Below are 19,799 nucleotides of genomic sequence, written 5' to 3' on the forward strand. Positions count from 1 at the left end.
AGAGGAAGGAAACCGCTCAGGGATTTCACCATGAGGCCAATGGTGACTTTAAAACTGAGGATGGATCAACAACATTGTAGTTACTCCACAATACTAATCCAAATGACAGAGTGAAAAGAAGGAAGCCTGTACGTTAAAATACAAATATTCCAAAACATGCATCCTGTTTGCAACAAGGCACTAAAGTAATACTGCAACAAATGTGGCAAAGAATTAAACCTTTTGTCCTGAATACAAAGTGTTATTTTTGGGGCAAATCCAACACAACACATTACTAAGTACCACTCTCCATATTTTCAAGCGTAGTGGTGGCTGCATCATGTTATGGGTATGGCTATAGTCGTTAAGGCCTGGGGAGTTTTTCAGTTTTTCAGGATAAAAAAAGAAACAGAATGGAGAAAAATGGAGAAAAATCCCAGAGGAAAACCTGGTTCAGTCTGCTTCCCAACAGACACTGGAGATGAATTCACCTTTCACCTTTCAGCAGGACAATAACCTAAATCACAAGGCCGAATATACACTGGAGTTACTTACCAAGAGGACAGTGAATGTTCCTGGGTGGCTGAGTTACAGTTTTGACTTAAATCTACTTGAAAATCTATGACAAGACCTAAAAATGGTTGTCTAGCAATGATCAACAACCAATTTGACAGTTTGAAGAATTTTGAAAATAATAAATTGGCAAATCTTGCAAAAATCCAGGTGTGGAAAGCTCTTAGAGATTTACCCAGAAAGTCTCTCAGATGTAATGGCTGCCAAAGGTTCTTCTACAAAGTATTGACTCAGATTGACTCAGCCGTGTGAATACTTATGTAAATTAGATATTTCTGTGTTAAATTTTCAATACATTTGCAAAAAAATCTACAAACAATTCAAAAAATGTATTTAATCCATTTTAAATTCAGTCTGTAAAACAGCAAAATGTGGAATAAGTCAAGGGGGTATGAATACTTTCTGAAGGCACTCTAGTTCTTCTGAGGTCTACCTTTGTATCGTCGAAGACAAACTCTTTCCTCAGAGTCTTCTCCTTCTCGGTCTCCACCACGATCACCAGTTTGGCAACTTTCTGGGATTTCACCAGCTGTAAAACTACACATGACATAGATTAAGGCTACATCCACTAGTGTCTTAGATTACCACCCAAATGATACCCTTTTCCCTTTATATGGCACTACTTTTGACCAGCGCTGTTGTTACGCGACGCAATTTGCATGCAATTTTAGTTGTTTTGCAAATGAGTTGCTTCTTGACTGCTTCGTGAAACACTCATCTGCAACCATGGTTGCATTCAGTTGAAACATTTCAACTTTGTGCAACTAGTTGCAAGCATCAGCCAATCAAAACAAACACTTTGGACACATGATCTATTCGAATGGTTCAGAATTCTGACCCAGTTGTCATGGCAACACAGCTGTCAGTACTGCACAAGCACAACCAGTGATCAACGTTGACAGAACAGAGACTAGCACAACAGGAGATGTAACGTAGTTTATTGTATATTGTTTAGCAGTCAATAAGTGTAATTTTAGAAGTGAACCCAAACCTCTCTCTGGGAGCAATTTCCAAACACCTGAAGGTACCACGTTCAGCTGTACAAACAATGGTACGCAAGTATAAACACCATGGGACCACACAGCCGTCATACCGCTCAGGAAGGAGATGCGTTCTGTCTCCTAGAGATGAACGTACTTTGGTGCGAAAAGTGCAAATCAATCCCAGAACAACAGCAAAGGACCTTGTGAAGATGCTGGAGGAAACAGGTACAAAAGTATCTATATCCACAGTAAAACGAGTCGTATATCGACATAACCTGAAAGGCCGCTCAGCAAGGAAGAAGCCACTGCTCCAAAACCGCCATAAAAAAGCCAGACTATGGTTTGCAACTGCACATGGGGACAAAGATCATACTTTTTGGAGAAATGTCCTCTGGTCTGATTAAACAAAAAAAATGGAACTGTTTGGCCATAATGACCATCGTTATGTTTGGAGGAAAAAGGGGGAGGATTGTAAGTCGAAGAACACCATCCCAACCGTGAAGCACGAGGGTGGCAGCATCATGTTGTGGGGGTGCTTTGCTGCAGGAGGGACTGGTGCACTTCACAGAATAGATGGCATCATAAGGCAGGAAAATTATGTGGATATATTGAAGCAACATCTCAAGACATCAGTCAGAAAATTAAAGCTTGGTCGCAAATAGGTCTTCCAAATGGACAATGACCCGAAGCATACTTCCAAAGTTGTGGCATAATGGCTTAAGGACAACAAAGTCAAGGTATTGGAGTGGCCATCAAAAAGCCCTGACCTCAAGCCTACAGAAAATTTGTGGGCAGAACTGAAAAAGCGTGTGCGAGCAGGGAGGCCTACAAACCTGACTCAGTTACACCAGCTTTGTAAGGAGGAATGGGCCAAAATTCACCCAACTCATTGTGGGAAGCTTGTGGAAGGCTACACGAAACATTTGACCCAAGTTAAGTAATTTAAAGGCAATGCTACCAAATACTAATTGAGTGTATGTAAACTTCTGGCCCACTGGGAATGTGATGAAAGAAATAAAAGCTGAAATAAATCATTCTTTCTACTATTATTCTGACATTTCACATTCTTCAAATAAAGTGGTGATCCTAACTGACCTAAGACAGGGAATTTTTACTCAGATTAAATGTCAGGAATTGTGAAAAGTTTAATTGTATTTGGCTAAGGTGTCTGTAAACCTCCGACTTCAACTGTACGTATTTCAGATGTTCTCGGGAAGCATAAATGTTTTAGTGATGCAACAGAAGGGTGATGAAGTTCAAATCATGTGACGTTTTTGTTGTTGTTGAGGAATACCGCCCTCTACGTCACTGTCCTTTTAAAATGTGTTGCTTTGTTGTGAGTTTTTCTAACATGATAGTTACTACATGAAGCATTCCTTCTTTCCAGTGACTGGGGCTTTGTGAGGTATGTACCCCCCTTTCTTCCTCCACTGTACAGCCTGCATTTCTTCTATATCTTTTCTGTTACAATAACCAAACGGTTGGAAGCACAATGTAATGCAGCAGATGACATGGGGTGAGTTTAGAATTCTCAAATAAGCAGCTTCAATTTGATTGGTTATTGCATGCAATTTTAATCGCGTTTGAGTAACTTCATGTGGCAGCAAAATTGCTTGAGATTATGCCACTTGCAACTACAATTAAAATTGCATGAAAGTTGCTTCGTGTAACTCCAGTCTAAGGCCTAGAGACAGTCCAGAATGTAACCACAGTCTAAGGCCTAGATACAGTACAGAATGTAACACCAGTCTAAGACCTAGATACAGTACAGAATGTAACACCAGTCTAAGGCCTAGATACAGTCCAGAATGTAACACCAGTCTAAGGCCTAGATACAGTACAGAATGTAACACCAGTCTAAGGCCTAGATACAGTACAGAATGTAACACCAGTCTAAGGCCTAGATACAGTACAGAATGTAACACCAGTCTAAGGCCTAGATACAGTACAGAATGTAACACCAGTCTAAGGCCTAGATACAGTCCAGAATGTAACACCAGTCTAAGGCCTAGATACAGTACAGAATGTAACACCAGTCTAAGGCCTAGATACAGTACAGAATGTAACACCAGTCTAAGGCCTAGATACAGTCCAGAATGTAACACCAGTCTAAGGCCTAGATACAGTACAGAATGTAACACCAGTCTAAGGCCTAGATAGAGTACAGAATGTAACACCAGTCTAAGGCCTAGATACAGTACAGAATGTAACACCAGTCTAAGGCCTAGATACAGTCCAGAATGTAAAAACAAAAGCGAAAGACTCTTTACGATTATAGGAGGAATAGAGTACTTACTTTTATGGTGAACAAAGTATTTATCTTCTGGCCCGTCTTTAGATTTCTTGAAGTAGATCTTCCCAGTTTCCACATCCACCTTGAGGAACATCTTGGTTGTGAGACCAAGCAACTCTGATTTGACCTGCAAAAGAAGACCAAAACCTCATAAATTCACAAAAGGAACCTGTCCTTGTGCAATTAAACCGTGCAAAGACAATTTGCAGTTTACCCCAATTACATTTACATTTTAGTAATTTAGCAGACGCTCTTATCCAGAGCGCATACATTTTACATTTTTATTACATTTACATACTGAGACAAGGATATCCCTACCGGCCAAACCCTCCCTAACCCGGACGACGCTATGCCAATTGTGCGTCGCCCCACGGACCTCCCGGTCGCGGCCGGCTGTGACAGAGCCTGGGCGCGAACCCAGAGACTCTGGTGGCGCAGCTAGCACTGCGATGCAGTGCCCTAGACCACTGCGCCACCCGGGAGATGTACAATGATAATAGAGATACAATTATTTTGTTTCAGACAAGTTTTATTATCCGCTATGCCTTTGATATACAATATGTGGTAACATTGTTATCATGAAACACAATGATAGTTGGCTTTTGACTTCAGTATCTCACTAATTCAACTTACTTCAAATGTAATAGGTGGTATTAGAGACTTCCTGTGGCCTCCTTCATATCCTACCGACTCAAACAGAGCAGTTTTGGCCTGAAAAAAAAAAAGGAAACTACAGTATGTGAAAAGGAAGCATTACTCCTTCAACTGTATGTTTCTGTGTCTGGTCTGGTTTTGGTCAAAGTGTAACAGGAAATACATTACAACATATGAGAGATCATATACACCAGGATCAGTTAGCGATTGAAAGAAATAGTAAATGAACAACCTATTGCTAACAATGCTAACGTTGCTAAAGTTGAATACAAAAAAATCAAATGTCAGAATAAGATTGTGTCCCAAATGGCAACCCTATTCCCTATATAGTGCACTACTTATGACCAGAGCTCAATGGGCCCTGATCGAAAGAAGTGCACTATTTAGAGAATGGGACAAGCCCTAAGTTTAGAATAGTGTTAAACATTACTTTATCCTCGATGGAGTAGAGCAGCTTGGTCATTTGTTCCAGCCTGAAGGAAACAGTTTGACCTGAATCTGTTGACACCTAGAAATTAAAAGCAGAATTCGTGAATTCAACATAAACCAAGAATAGGGTAGAGGCAGCCTTCAGCGCATCACATAGGTCATATCATTAAAAACACAAAGGACTTGATTATATAAATACTGTATACTAGACCAGAGATATAAATACTGTATACTAGACCAGAGATGATATAAATACTGTATACTAGACCAGAGATATAAATACTGTATACTAGACCAGAGATATAAATACTGTATACTAGACTAGAGATGATATAAATACTGTATACTAGACCAGAGATTATATAAATACTGTATACTAGACTAGAGATTATATAAATACTGTATACTAGACCAGAGATATAAATACTGTACACTAGACCAGAGATATAAATACTGTACACTAGACCAGAGATATAAATACTGTATACTAGACCAGAGATTATATAAATACTGTATACTAGACCAGAGATGATATAAATACTGTATACTAGACCAGAGATATAAATACTGTACACTAGACCAGAGATATAAATACTGTATACTAGACCAGAGATATAAATACTGTATACTAGACCAGAGATATAAATACTGTATACTAGACCAGAGATATAAATACTGTATACTAGACCAGAGATATAAATACTGTATACTAGACCAGAGATATAAATACTGTATACTAGACCAGAGATATAAATACTCAATACTAGACCAGAGATATAAATACTGTACACTAGACCAGAGATATAAATATTGTATACTAGACTAGAGATATAAATACTGTACACTAGACTAGAGATATAAATACTGTACACTAGACCAGAGATATAAATACTGTATACTAGACCAGAGATATAAATACTGTACACTAGACCAGAGATATAAATACTGTATACTAGACCAGAGATAAAAATACTCAATACTAGACCAGAGATATAAATACTGTACACTAGACCAGAGATATAAATATTGTATACTAGACTAGAGATATAAATACTGTACACTAGACCAGAGATATAAATACTGTATACTAGACTAGAGATGATATAAATACTGTATACTAGACTAGAGATGATATAAATACTGTACACTAGACCAGAGATATAAATATTGTATACTAGACTAGAGATATGAATACTGTACACTAGACCAGAGATATAAATACTGTACACTAGACCAGAGATGATATAAATACTGTATACTAGACTAGAGATGATATAAATACTGTACACTAGACCAGAGATATAAATATTGTATACTAGACTAGAGATATAAATTCTGTACACTAGACCAGAGATATAAATACTGTACACTAGACCAGAGATATAAATACTGTATACTAGACCAGAGATATAAATACTGTATACTAGACTAGAGATGATATAAATACTGTATACTAGACCAGAGATATAAATACTGTACACTAGACCAGAGATATAAATACTGTACACTAGACCAGAGATGATATAAATACTGTATACTAGACCAGAGATATAAATACTGTACACTAGACCAGAGATATAAATACTGTACACTAGACCAGAGATATAAATACTGTACACTAGACCAGAGATGATATAAATACTGTATACTAGACCAGAGATATAAATACTGTACACTAGACCAGAGATATAAATACTGTACACTAGACCAGAGATATAAATACTGTACACTAGACCAGAGATGATATAAATACTGTATACTAGACCAGAGATATAAATACTGTACACTAGACCAGAGATGATATAAATACTGTATACTAGACCAGAGATATAAATACTGTACACTAGACCAGAGATATAAATACTGTACACTAGACCAGAGATATAAATACTGTATACTAGACCAGAGATATAAATACTGTACACTAGACCAGAGATATAAATACTGTACACTAGACCAGAGATATAAATACTGTATACTAGACCAGAGATATAAATACTGTATACTAGACCAGAGATATAAATACTGTACACTAGACCAGATATATAAATACTGTACACTAGACCAGAGATATAAATACTGTATACTAGACCAGAGATGATATAAATACTGTATACTAGACCAGAGATATAAATACTGTATACTAGACCAGAGATATAAATACTGTATACTAGACTAGAGATGATATAAATACTGTATACTAGACTAGATATGATATAAATACTGTATACTAGACCAGAGATTATATAAATACTGTATACTAGACTAGAGATGATATAAATACTGTATACTAGACCAGAGATATAAATACTGTACACTAGACCAGAGATATAAATACTGTATACTAGACAAGAGATGATATAAATACTGTATACTAGACCAGAGATTATATAAATACTGTATACTAGACCAGAGATATAAATACTGTACACTAGACCAGAGATATAAATACTGTACACTAGACCAGAGATATAAATACTGTATACTAGACCAGAGATTATATAAATACTGTATACTAGACCAGAGATTATATAAATACTGTATACTAGACCAGAGATATAAATACTGTACACTAGACCAGAGATATAAATACTGTATACTAGACCAGAGATATAAATACTGTATACTAGACCAGAGATATAAATACTGTATACTAGACTAGAGATATAAATACTGTATACTAGACCAGAGATGATATAAATACTGTATACTAGACCAGAGATATAAATACTGTATACTAGACTAGAGATATAAATACTGTACACTAGACCAGAGATGATATAAATACTGTATACTAGACCAGAGATATAAATACTGTATACTAGACCAGAGATAATATAGATACTGTACACTAGACCAGAGATATAAATACTGTATACTCTAACAGAGATGATATAAATACTGTATACTAGACCAGAGATTATATAAATACTGTATACTAGACCAGAGATATAAATACTGTACACTAGACCAGAGATGATATAAATACTGTATACTAGACCAGAGATATAAATACTGTACACTAGACCAGAGATATAAATACTGTACACTAGACCAGAGATATAAATACTGTATACTAGACCAGAGATATAAATACTGTACACTAGACCAGAGATATAAATACTGTACACTAGACCAGAGATGATATAAATACTGTACACTAGACCAGATATATAAATACTGTACACTAGACCAGAGATATAAATACTGTACACTAGACCAGAGATATAAATACTGTACACTAGACCAGAGATATAAATACTGTATACTAGACCAGAGATATAAATACTGTATACTAGACCAGAGATATAAATACTGTATACTAGACTAGAGATATAAATACTGTACACTAGACCAGAGATGATATAAATACTGTATACTAGACCAGAGATATAAATACTGTATACTAGACCAGAGATAATATAGATACTGTACACTAGACCAGAGATATAAATACTGTATACTCTAACAGAGATGATATAAATACTGTATACTAGACCAGAGATTATATAAATACTGTATACTAGACTAGAGATGACAGTAACACTAAACAGAAGTGTCTGATAAAGGGTTAATTTTTTTAAATTTTTTTATTTATTTATTTCACCTTTATTTAACCAGGTAGGCTAGTTGAGAACAAGTTCTCATTTGCAACTGCGACCTGGCCAAGATAAAGCATAGCAGTGTGAACAGACAACACAGAGTTACACATAGCCACCTGGGCTAATAATAGCCACCTGCAACCATGTAGCATCTATATACCTCCAATCAGATAGCATTATCACTCATTTTACAGAACGACAAAGACCCTCTAGTCTAGAATGGATCCTCATACCGACCTGTTTCCTTATTGAATACTGATGTAAAAAATGAATAACATCTTGATAGCAGCTCATACTGTCCCATCTCCTTACTGAATGTTGACGTTAAAACAATGGCTCATATTAATTATAATAAACAACCCACCTGACTTCTCATTCGGCCGACCACCGGGGACAGCTGTTGGTCTAGAAGCCTCTGAAAGGCCTCCAGAGTGGGCAAGGTACGGGAGATCTCACTGACAACACAGGAGCACCAGAAATGTTAATTCAACTGAAAATACTTCATTCATCCCACAAGAGTTAGGGTGAATCAAATGCTGGTTTTCCCAGGGTTGGAATTTCTATAACAACCCTGCTGTTAACAGTGAACGCTGAGTGCTTTAAATGTTGCAGATATATACAGTGGGGTCTGGGAATTATTGGCACGCTTGATAAAGATGAGCAATAGTGAATGTATAAAATAAATAATTAAAATACTGGGCAATATTGAGTGATGCAAAAATAAAAAGGGAAATTATATTATTTTATATGAATAGAATTGTACAGAGAAATATTTTGTTTTACAAGTAATCATTTTTTCTTCTCAAAAAGGCAGGGGTCTAAATTATTGACACCTGAATAATAATGATGAGCGAGAAAGATACATATATAATATAATAAATAATTAAAATACAGGGCTATATTTTATGCTCCCCAAAAAATTGGGAAATTATCTTATTTTCTATTAATGCAATTGCTCAGGAAAAAAATTATTGTTTAATCAAAGTAAATCAAGCTTTATTTATACAGCACATTTCAGACACAGAATACAACGCAATGTCCTTTACAGGAAAAAAGAATGACGAACTGAACAACTTACAAGCACCCAAAAGGAAAAGCAAAGCTAAAAATATGTGTTTCAAGATCTCTTTTAAATATGTCCACAGTTTCAGCCCCTCTCAGGTTCTCTGGCAGGCTGGGGGCATAGTAACTAAAGGCAGGGGGAATAGTAACTAAAGGCTGCCTCTCCATGCCTCTTGGTCCCCCTCAGGGTCTCTTGCAGGCTATTCCAGAGGCTGGGGGCATAGTAACTAAAGGCAGGGGGCATAGTAACTGAAGGCTGGGGGCATAGTAACTGAAGGCTGGGGGCATAGTAACTAAAGGCTGGGGGCATAATAACTAAAGGCTGGGGGCATAGTAACTAAAGGCTGGGGGCATAGTAACTAAAGGCTGGGGGCATAGTAACTGAAGGCTGGGGGCATAGTAACTAAAGGCTGGGGGCATAGTAACTGAAGGCTGCCTCTCCATGCCTCTTGGTCCCCCTCAGGGTCTCTTAACCTCCCCTGTTATTGGTAATGGTGAGAGGTTAGATTATACCTCCAAGACATGTTAACCTCCCCTGTTATTGGTAGTGGTGAGAGGTTAGATTATACCTCCAAGACATGTTAACCTCCCCTGTTATTGGTAGTGGTGAGAGGTTCGATCATACCACCAAGACATGCTAACCTCCCCTGTTATTGGTAGTGGTGAGAGGTTAGATCATACCACCAAGACATGTTAACCTCCCCTGTTATTGGTAATGGTGAGAGGTTCGATCATACCTCCAAGACATGCTAACCTCCCCTGTTATTGGTAGTGGTGAGAGGTTCGATCATATACCTCCAAGACATGCTAACCTCCCCTGTTATTGGTAGTGGTGAGAGGTTCGATCATATACCTCCAAGACATGCTAACCTCCCCTGTTATTGGTAGTGGTGAGAGGTTCGATCATATACCTCCAAGACATGCTAACCTCCCCTGTTATTGGTAGTGGTGAGAGGTTAGATTATACCTCCAAGACATGTTAACCTCCCCTGTTATTGGTAATGGTGAGAGGTTCGATCATACCTCCAAGACATGCTAACCTCCCCTGTTATTGGTAATGGTGAGAGGTTCGATCATACCTCCAAGACATGTTAACCTCCCCTGTTATTGGTAGTGGTGAGAGGTTCGATCATATACCTCCAAGACATGCTAACCTCCCCTGTTATTGGTAATGTAGTCATTGTGTGGTAAAAATATGTGAGAAAATACTAAACTTTTGATGACTTTATATATAAGAATATTTACGGCGGTCAATAATTTTGACCCCTACCTTCTTGAGAAAAAAATACATTACTTGTTAAACAAAATCTCTTTCTCTGAGCAAAAGTACAAGTATAACATATTATAATTTCCCCCATTTTTTGTTGTTGATGCATTCAATATAGCTCAGTTTTCGATTTGATTTATTTTATACAGTCATCATTGCTAATCTTTACCAAGGGTGTCAATAAAAACAATTTATGCTGCTTCAACCACCTCTCGCCCAGGGTATTCAACCGATTAGTGGTCACCACACCAAGGGTGTCAACAATTTGGGACACCACTGTAGCTAGTGTAACAATATAACTTTAGTCCGTCCCTTCGCCTCAACCCGGGCGCGAACCAGGGACCCTCTGCACACATCAACAACAGTCACCCACGAAGCATCGTTACCCATCGCTCCACAAAAGCCACGGCCCTTGCAGAGCAAGGGGAACCACTACTTCAAGGTCTCAAAGCGAGTGACGTCACCGATTGAAACGCTATTAGCGCGCACCACCGCTAACTAGCTAGCCATTTCACATCGGTTACACTAGCTATTGTCTGTAAGTCTACTGTACCTGTTAAGATGTTTGCAAATTCCCATAGTGAGCTTTTTCAGATGGGGAAGGTTGGGATTCCCATTCTGGGCTTGCTCAGCATCGAGACGGAGTGACGTGTGGAAGTATTCCTGGATGGATTGTTGGTGCTCTTCTGGCAGGCTGGAAGACAATGAATTATCAGTCAGGGAGTTTATCGGGGAGTTTTTCCTAGCCACCGTGCTTCTACACCTGCATTGCTTGCTGTTTTAGGCTGGGTTTCTGTACAGCACTTTGATATATCAGCTGATGTAAGAAGGGCTATATAAATAAATTGGATTTTATTTTATTTGATCTGTCAGTGTGATTAGTTTGTTGATGCCTAACTGAAAGATTGGCAGCTGGGTAACACAATGCAACATGTTGTCAGTAACACAATACTACTGAAGACAGTCAATCAGCATTTTGCAGCTCATGGTAGAATGAGAAGTGTCTCAGTGTATCAAATAAAATACAATTTAAAAAATCCTTTATACATCAGCCGATGTCACAAAGTGCTGTACAGAAACCCAGCCTAAAACCCCAAACAGCAAGCAATGCAGATGTAGAAGCACGGTGGCTAGGAAAAAACTCCCTAGAAAGGCCAGAACCTAGCAAATCAAAAGTGCTGATCTAAGATACATTTTTGCCTGATCAATAACGAATAAGATTACATCGGATAGGGTGGGACCTTCAGATCAACACTCTGAGAAGATTGTGTGGACCCAAATTAGCATACTTAGACATGTCCAAATGTTGCAGCCTCTGTAGGTATGTATCTCTCAGGGAAGCACAGGCTAGCTCTGAAGTCTGTGACTCTCCCCCGTGGGTCTCTTTACTGCCATTGGCTGACAGCCCTCCTGAGAAGTTCCTGGGTGGTAGCTGAGGCGGGTATTTAACTGGATCTGGAGACGAACAACCACAACAGTCAAACTGTTAGACATAATGAAAGTATCAGTATCATACCCCTGTGTAGTACTTTAATTACTACTACTTGAGTAATAGCACCTCCAGTCACTTTACCTCATGTTTACATGTATATGTCTACCTCAATGACTCCAGTACTCCTGTTTACATGTTTATATATCTACCTCAATTGACTCCAGTACTCCTGTTTACAACTATATATCTACCTCAATGACTCCAGTACTCCTGTTTACATGTATATATATACCTCAATGACTCCAGTACTCCTGTTAATATGTATATACTGTACAGTACCAGGTTTTGACACACCTACTCATTTAAGGGTTTTTCATAATTTTGACTATTTTCTTGATTGTAGAAAAATATTGAAGACATCAAAACTATGAAATAACACATATGGAATCATGTAGTAACCAAAAAAGTGTTAAACAAATCAAAATATATTTTATATTTGAGATTCTTAAAAGTAGCCACCCTTTGCCTTGATGACAGATGTGGACACTCTTGGCATTCTCTCAACCAGCTTCATGAGGTAGTCACCTGGAATGCATTTCAATTAACAGGTGTGCCTTGCTGAAAGTTAATTTGTGGAATTTCTTCCCTTCTTAATGCATTTGAGCCAATCAGTTGTGTTTTGAAAAGGTAGGGGAGTGGTATGCAGAAGATAGCCCTATTTGGTAAAAGACCAAGTCCACATTCTCATTAATGAGGCTGGAGAAGATGGCAGCTGTTTTAAGGGCTCCTAACAAATTATGCTATTGTGTGTGTTTTGTTGCGTTATTTGTAACTTATTTTGTACATAATGTTTCTGCCACCGTCTCTTATGACCGAAAAGAGCTTCTGGATATCAGGACAGCAATTACTCACCTCGTACTGGACAAAGATTTTTTCTTTAATGAGTCGGATGCGAAGGATTTACTTCAGACACCGGACAAGGCCCAAATCACTGTGATTCACATGAAGAAGAGACGGAGATATCGGGGACGTAGGTCGGGGTGCCTTGTAAGGATCCGATGGCGAGTGGGTAACCCTCCTCTACCATCAGTCCTACAAGCCAACGTGCGATCACTGGATAATAAAATGGATGAGCTCCGATCAAGACTATCCTACCAACGGAACATTAAAAATTGTAATATCGGGGCCTCCCGGGTGGCGCAGTGGTCTAAGGCACTGCATCGGTTCGAGCCCAGGCTCTGTCGTAAGCCGGCCGCGACTGGGAGGCCCATGGGGCAGCGCACAATTGGCCTAGCGTCGTCCGGGTTAGGGAGGGTTTGGCCGGCAGGGATATCCTTGTCTCATCGCGCACTAGCGACTCCTGTGGCAGGCCGGGCGCAGTGCACGCTGACCAGGTCGCTAGGTGTACGGTGTTTCCTCCGACACATTGGTGCGGCTGGCTTCCGGGTTGGATGCGTGCTGTGTTTTAACACAAGCAGTGCGGCTTGGTTGGGTTGTGTTTCGGAGGACGCATGGCTCTCGACCTTCGCCTCTCCCAAGTCCGTGCGGGAGTTGTAGCGATGAGACAAGACAGTAACTACTAACAATTGAATACCACGAAATTGGGGAGAAAAAGGAGGTAAAAAAAACAAAACGTAATGTCTTATGTTTCACCGAGTCGTGGCTGAATGACGACATGGATAACATACAGCTGTGGTAGGTTTTCTGTGCATCCGGTAAGACAAGTGGTGGTGGTCTGTGTCTATTTATAAATAACAGCTGGTGCACAACATCTAATATTAAGGAAGTCTCTAGGTTTTGCTCGCCTGAGGTAGAGTATCTCATGATAAGCTGTAGACCACACTATTTACCAAGAGAGTTTTCATCTATATTTTTCTTAGCTGTCTATATACCACCACAGACCGATGCTGGCACTAAGACCGCACTCAACGAGCTGTATAAAGCCATGAGCAAATAAGAAAATGCTCATCCGGAGGCGGTGCTCTAGCGGACATTAATACAGGAAAACTTACATCTGTTTTACCTAATTTCTACCAGCATGTTACATGTGCAACTAGAGAAAAAAAAACTCTAGACCACCTTTACTCCACACACAGAGATGTGTACAAAGTTCTCCGTCACCCTCTATTTGGCAAATGTGACCATAACTCTATCCTCCTGATTCCTGCTTACAAGCTAAACTAAAGCAGGAAGTACCACTGACTCGCTCAATACGGAAGTGGTCAGATGACGCAGATGCTAAGCTACAGGACTGTTTTGCTAGCACAGACTGGAATATGTTCCCGGGATTCTTCTGATGGCATTGAGGAGTACATCACATCAGTCACTGGCTTCCTCAATAAGTGCATTGATGACGTTGTCCCCACAGTGACCGTACATACCCCAACCAGAAGCCATGGATTACAGGCAACATCCGCATCGAACTAAAGGGTAGAGCTGCTGCTTTCAAGGAGCGGGATTCTAACCCGGACACTTATAAGAAATCCCGCTATGCTACCCGGACTATTTGCATTGTATTTGTTATATATCTACCTCAATGACTCCAATACTCCTGTTAACATGTATATATCTACCTCAATGACTATGGTGCCCCACTTTACATGTAAAGACACTACATATAGTACAGTATGTGGACACCCCTTCAAATGTATGGATTTGCCTATTACAACCACACCCGTTGCTGACAGGTGTATAAAATCGAGCACACAGCCATGCAATCTCCATAGAGAAACATTGGCAGTAGAATGGCCTAACTGAAGAGCTCATTGACTTTCAACGTGGCACTGTCATAGGATGCCACCTTTTCAACAAGTCAGTTTGTCAAATTTCTGCCCCTCTAGAGCTACCCCGGTCAACTGTAAGTGCTGTAATTGTGAAGTGGAAGAATTTAGGAGCAACAACGGCTCAGCCGCGAAGTGGTAGGCCACACAAGCTCACATAACAGTACAGCCGAGTGCTGAACATCGTCTAGATGATTCTGTGCTTCCAAATTTGTGGCAACAGTTTGGGGTAGGCCCTTTCCTGTTTCAGCATGACTATGCCCCTGTGCACAAAGCGAGGTCCATACAGAAATGGTTTGTTGAGATTGGTGTGGAAGAACTTGACTGGCCTGCACAGAGCCCTGACCTCAACCCCATCGAACACCTTTGGGATGAATTGGAACGTAGACTGCGAGCCAGACCTAATTGCACAACATCAGTGCCCGACCTCACTAATGCTCTTGTGGCTGAATGGAAGCAAGTCCCCCACAGCAATGTTCCAACATCTAGTGGAAAGCCTTCCCAGAAGAATGGAGGCTGTTATGGCAACAAAGGGGGAACCAATTCCATATTAATGCCCATGATTTTGGAATGAGATGTTCGACGAGCAGGTGTCCACATACTTTTGGTCATGTAGCCTGCGGCTATGGAATCCTGACCTATTCACCGGACGTGCTACCTGTCCCAGACCTGCTGTTTTCAACTCTCTAGAGACAGCAGGAGCGGTAGAGATACTCTTAATGATCAGCTATGAAAAGCCAACTGACATTTACTCCTGAGGTGCTGACTTCTTGCACCCTCGACAACTACTGTGATTATCATTATTTGACCATGCTGGTCATTTATGAATATTTCAACATCTTGGCCTTGTTCTGTTATAATCTCCACCCGGCACAGCCAGAAGAGGACTGGCCACCCCTCATAGCATGGTTCCTCTCTAGGTTTCTTCCTAGGTTTTGGCCTTTCTAGGGAGTTTTTCCTAGCCACCGTGCTTCTACACCTGCATTGCTTGCTGTTTGGGGTTTTAGGCTGGGTTTCTGTACAACACTTTGAGATATCAGCTGATGTAAGAAGGGCTATATAAATACATTTGATTTGATTTGATTTAGTGTATCTACCTTAACTGTGTTGGAGAGTATTTGATTGTATGTAATCTGATTATTAAAAAACAACCTGTAATCAGTTACATTATCAGCTACAAATATTGTAATCAGACTACATGATCAGCTACAAATATTGTAATCAGATTACATGATCAGCTACAAACATTGTAATCAGATTACATTATCAGCTACAAATATTGTAATCGGATTACATTATCAGCTAAAAATATTGTAATCAGATTACAGATACACAACTAGATGATTACTTCTTGGATTACTTTTACATTTAGAAAGTTTTTTTGAAATCTGACACAGCGGTTGCATTAAGGAGAGGTATATCTATAATTCCATGTGTATAACTTGCATTATCATCTCCATTTATGATGAGTATTTCTGTTGAAACGATGTGGCTATGCAAAATCACTTGATGTTTTTGGAACTAGTGAATGTAACGCGCCAATGTAAACTCTGATTTTTTTAATATAAATATGAACTTAATCAAACAAAACATGCATGTATTGTGTAACATGAAGTCCTATGAGTGTCATCTGATGAAGATCATCAAAGGTTAGTGATTCATTTTATTTCTATTTCTGCTTTTTCTGACTGCTATCTTTCGCTGGAAAAATGGCTGTGCTTATTGTGGTTTGATGGTGACCTAACATAATCGTTTGTAGTGCTTTCGCTGAAAAGCATATTTGAAATCGGACACTTTGGTGGGATTAACAACAAGAATACCTTTAAAATGATATAAGACACATGTATGTTTGAGGAATTTTAATTATGAGATTTCTGTTGTTTGAATTTGGCACCCTGCACTTTATCTGGCTGCTGTCATATCGATCCCGGTAACGGGATGCAGCCATAAGAAGTTATTAATGTTATTAATTAAATTAATTAATTAATGACATTCAATTCAGCATCGGGAAAAAAAGGTGCAAGTTTAAGTTAGTTCCACCTGAGCCAGTCTGAACACAAGTCAGAGATCGCTATGACGACACGACAAAATACGTTCGATAGATCGTTTTGTCTTCTTCTATTGCCTCTTCGGGGAAAAGTAAACCCACATTTTCCTTACTGATTATTTGGGCAGGTATTAGAGGTTTCAAGTTTCAAAGTATATAGTAGGAAATGCAAGCTATATACAGGCTCAGGGCCACCACCATAATTACAGTGTGCAGGGTTACTGGAGTTATTGAGGTACAGTAGAAGTTGGCTATACAACATAAACAGATCTGGGACCAACAAGCTACCTTGGGTTAGGTCAGATCTGGGACCACCAAGCTACCTTGGGTTAGGTCAGATCCAAGCTACCTTGGGTTTGGTCAGATCCAAGCTACCTTGGGTTAGGTCAGATCACCGACAACGATGAGACAGCCTATAGGGAGAAGGTTAGAGACCTGACCGTGTGGTGCAAGGACAAGAACCTCTCCCTCAACGTGATCAAGACAAAGGAGATGATTGTGGACTACAGGAAAAGGAGGACAAAGCACGTCCCCATTCTCATCGACGGGGCTGTAGTGGAGCAGGTTGAGAGCCCCAAGTTCCTTGGCGTCCACATCACCAACAAAAAATGGTCCAAGCACACCCAGACATTCGTGAAGAGGGCACAACAACACCTTTCCCCCCTCAGGACACTGAAAAGATTTGAAATGGGTCCTCAGATCCTCAAAAGGTTTTACAGCTGCACCATCGAGAGCATCCTGACGGGTTGCATCACTGCCTGGTATGGCAACTGCTCGGCCTCCGACCGCAAGGCACTACAGAGGGTAGTGCGTACGGCCCAGTACATCACCGGGGCCAAGCTTCCTGCCATCCAGGACCTCTATACTAGGCGGTGTCAGAAGACAGCCCTAAAAATTGTCAAAGACTCCAGCCACCCTAGTCATAGACTGTTCTCTCTGCTACCGCACGGCAAGCAGTACCAGAGCGCCAAGTCTAGGTCCAAGAGGCTTCTAAACAGCTTCTACCCCCAAGCCATAAGACTCCTGAACATCTAATCAAATGGCTACCCAGACTATTTGCATTTCCCCCCCCCCCTTTTACACTGCTGCTACTCTCTGTTATTATCTATGCATAGTCACTTTAATAACTCTACCTACATGTACATATTACCTCAATTACATCGACACCGGTGCCCCCGCACATTGACTCTGTACCGGTATCCCCTGTACATAGCCTCGCTATTGTTATTTACTGCTGCTCTTTAATTATTTGTTATTCTTATCTCTTACTTTTTTTTAAGGTATTTTCTTAAAACTGCATTCTTGGTTAAGGGCTTGTAAGTAAGCATTTCACTGTAAGGTTCACTCACACCGGTTGTATTCGGCGCATGTGGCTAATAACGTTTTATTTTATTTTATCCAAGCTACCTTGGGTTAGCTCAGATCCAAGCTACCTTGGGTTAGCTCAGATCCAAGCTACCTTGGGTTAGCTCAGATCCAAGCTACCCTGGGTTAGCTCAGATCCAAGCTACCTTGGGTAAGCTCAGATCCAAGCTACCTTGGGTAAGCTCAGATCCAAGCTACCTTGGGTTAGCTCAGATCCAAGCTACCTTGGGTAAGCTCAGATCCAAGCTACCTTGGGTTAGCTCAGATCCAAGCTACCTTGGGTTAGCTCAGATCCAAGCTACCTTGGGTTAGCTCAGATCCAAGCTACCTTGGCTTAGCTCAGATCCAATCTACCTTGGGTTAGCTCAGATCAAAGCTACCTTGGGTTAGCTTAGATCCAAGCTACCTTGGGTTAGCTCAGATCCAAGCTACCTTGGGTTAGCTCAGATCCAAACTACCTTGGCTTAGCTCAGATCCAAGCTACCTTGGGTTAGCTCAGATCCAAGCTACCTTGGGTTAGCTCAGCTGTAGCAAAGCATAATACGAGAGAACTTTTGACCAGGTCCCACAGGGTACCCTTTGAAACACAGAAAGATAATAAGCAGGTTATTATCTGACCTGGCTCCTCCTCTGGCTCCTCTTCTTTCTGAACAGGGAACTGCAGGTGTGTAGCCAGACCCATGTTGGGACTGTAGTACGTCTCCACCAGGTCAGCAAGCACAGAGAAGAACCGGATAGGGACACCCTCAGAGGCCTGGAGACATAGACAGAGACAGAGACACAACAAACACTGGTTAGTGGCACATCATACTGAGTCTAGTAATAACATCAGTCACATGCTAGGAGTCTATAGAGCACACCATCAGTCACAGGCAAGAACTATAGAGAGGACAACATCAGTCACAGGCTAGAACTCTAGAGAGCACAACATTAGTCACAGGCTAGAACTCTAGAGAGGACAACATCAGTCACAGGCCAGAACTCTAGAGAGGACAACATCAGTCACAGGCTAGAACTATAGAGAAGACAACATCAGTCACAGGCTAGAACTATAGAGAGGACAACATCAGCAACAGGCTCGAACTCTAGAGAGAACAACATCAGTCACAGGCTAGAACTCTATAGAGGACAACATCAGTCACAGGCTAGAACTCTAGAGAGGACAACATCCGTCACAGGCTAGAACTATAGAGAGGACAACATCAGTCACAGGCTAGAACTCTATAGAGGACAACATCAGTCACAGGCTAGAACTCTAGAGAGGACAACATCAGCAACAGGCTAGAACTCTAGAGAGGACAACATCAGTCACAGGCTAGAACTATAGAGAGGA

The 19,799-nt window shown here is 40.3% G+C and overlaps 1 protein-coding gene across 1 annotated transcript in view; it reads right to left on the reverse strand.

Annotated features, from left to right (window-relative positions):
• The window catches only part of inpp5d (inositol polyphosphate-5-phosphatase D), a 61,178-nt gene that overhangs the window by 26,557 nt on the left and 14,822 nt on the right, over positions 1 to 19,799 (reverse strand). The window contains exons 3-10 of the mRNA XM_071342296.1: positions 19,085 to 19,220; positions 12,132 to 12,297; positions 11,396 to 11,536; positions 8,878 to 8,968; positions 4,913 to 4,990; positions 4,462 to 4,539; positions 3,832 to 3,955; positions 986 to 1,089 (exon numbers count right to left, since the gene is read on the reverse strand). Coding sequence (XP_071198397.1) covers positions 986 to 1,089; positions 3,832 to 3,955; positions 4,462 to 4,539; positions 4,913 to 4,990; positions 8,878 to 8,968; positions 11,396 to 11,536; positions 12,132 to 12,297; positions 19,085 to 19,220 — 918 coding nt within the window. The remainder of the gene's footprint in view (positions 1 to 985; positions 1,090 to 3,831; positions 3,956 to 4,461; positions 4,540 to 4,912; positions 4,991 to 8,877; positions 8,969 to 11,395; positions 11,537 to 12,131; positions 12,298 to 19,084; positions 19,221 to 19,799) is intronic.

This window comes from Salvelinus alpinus, chromosome 15 (genome assembly GCF_045679555.1).
Source record: "Salvelinus alpinus chromosome 15, SLU_Salpinus.1, whole genome shotgun sequence".
Taxonomy (NCBI): domain Eukaryota; kingdom Metazoa; phylum Chordata; class Actinopteri; order Salmoniformes; family Salmonidae; genus Salvelinus; species Salvelinus alpinus.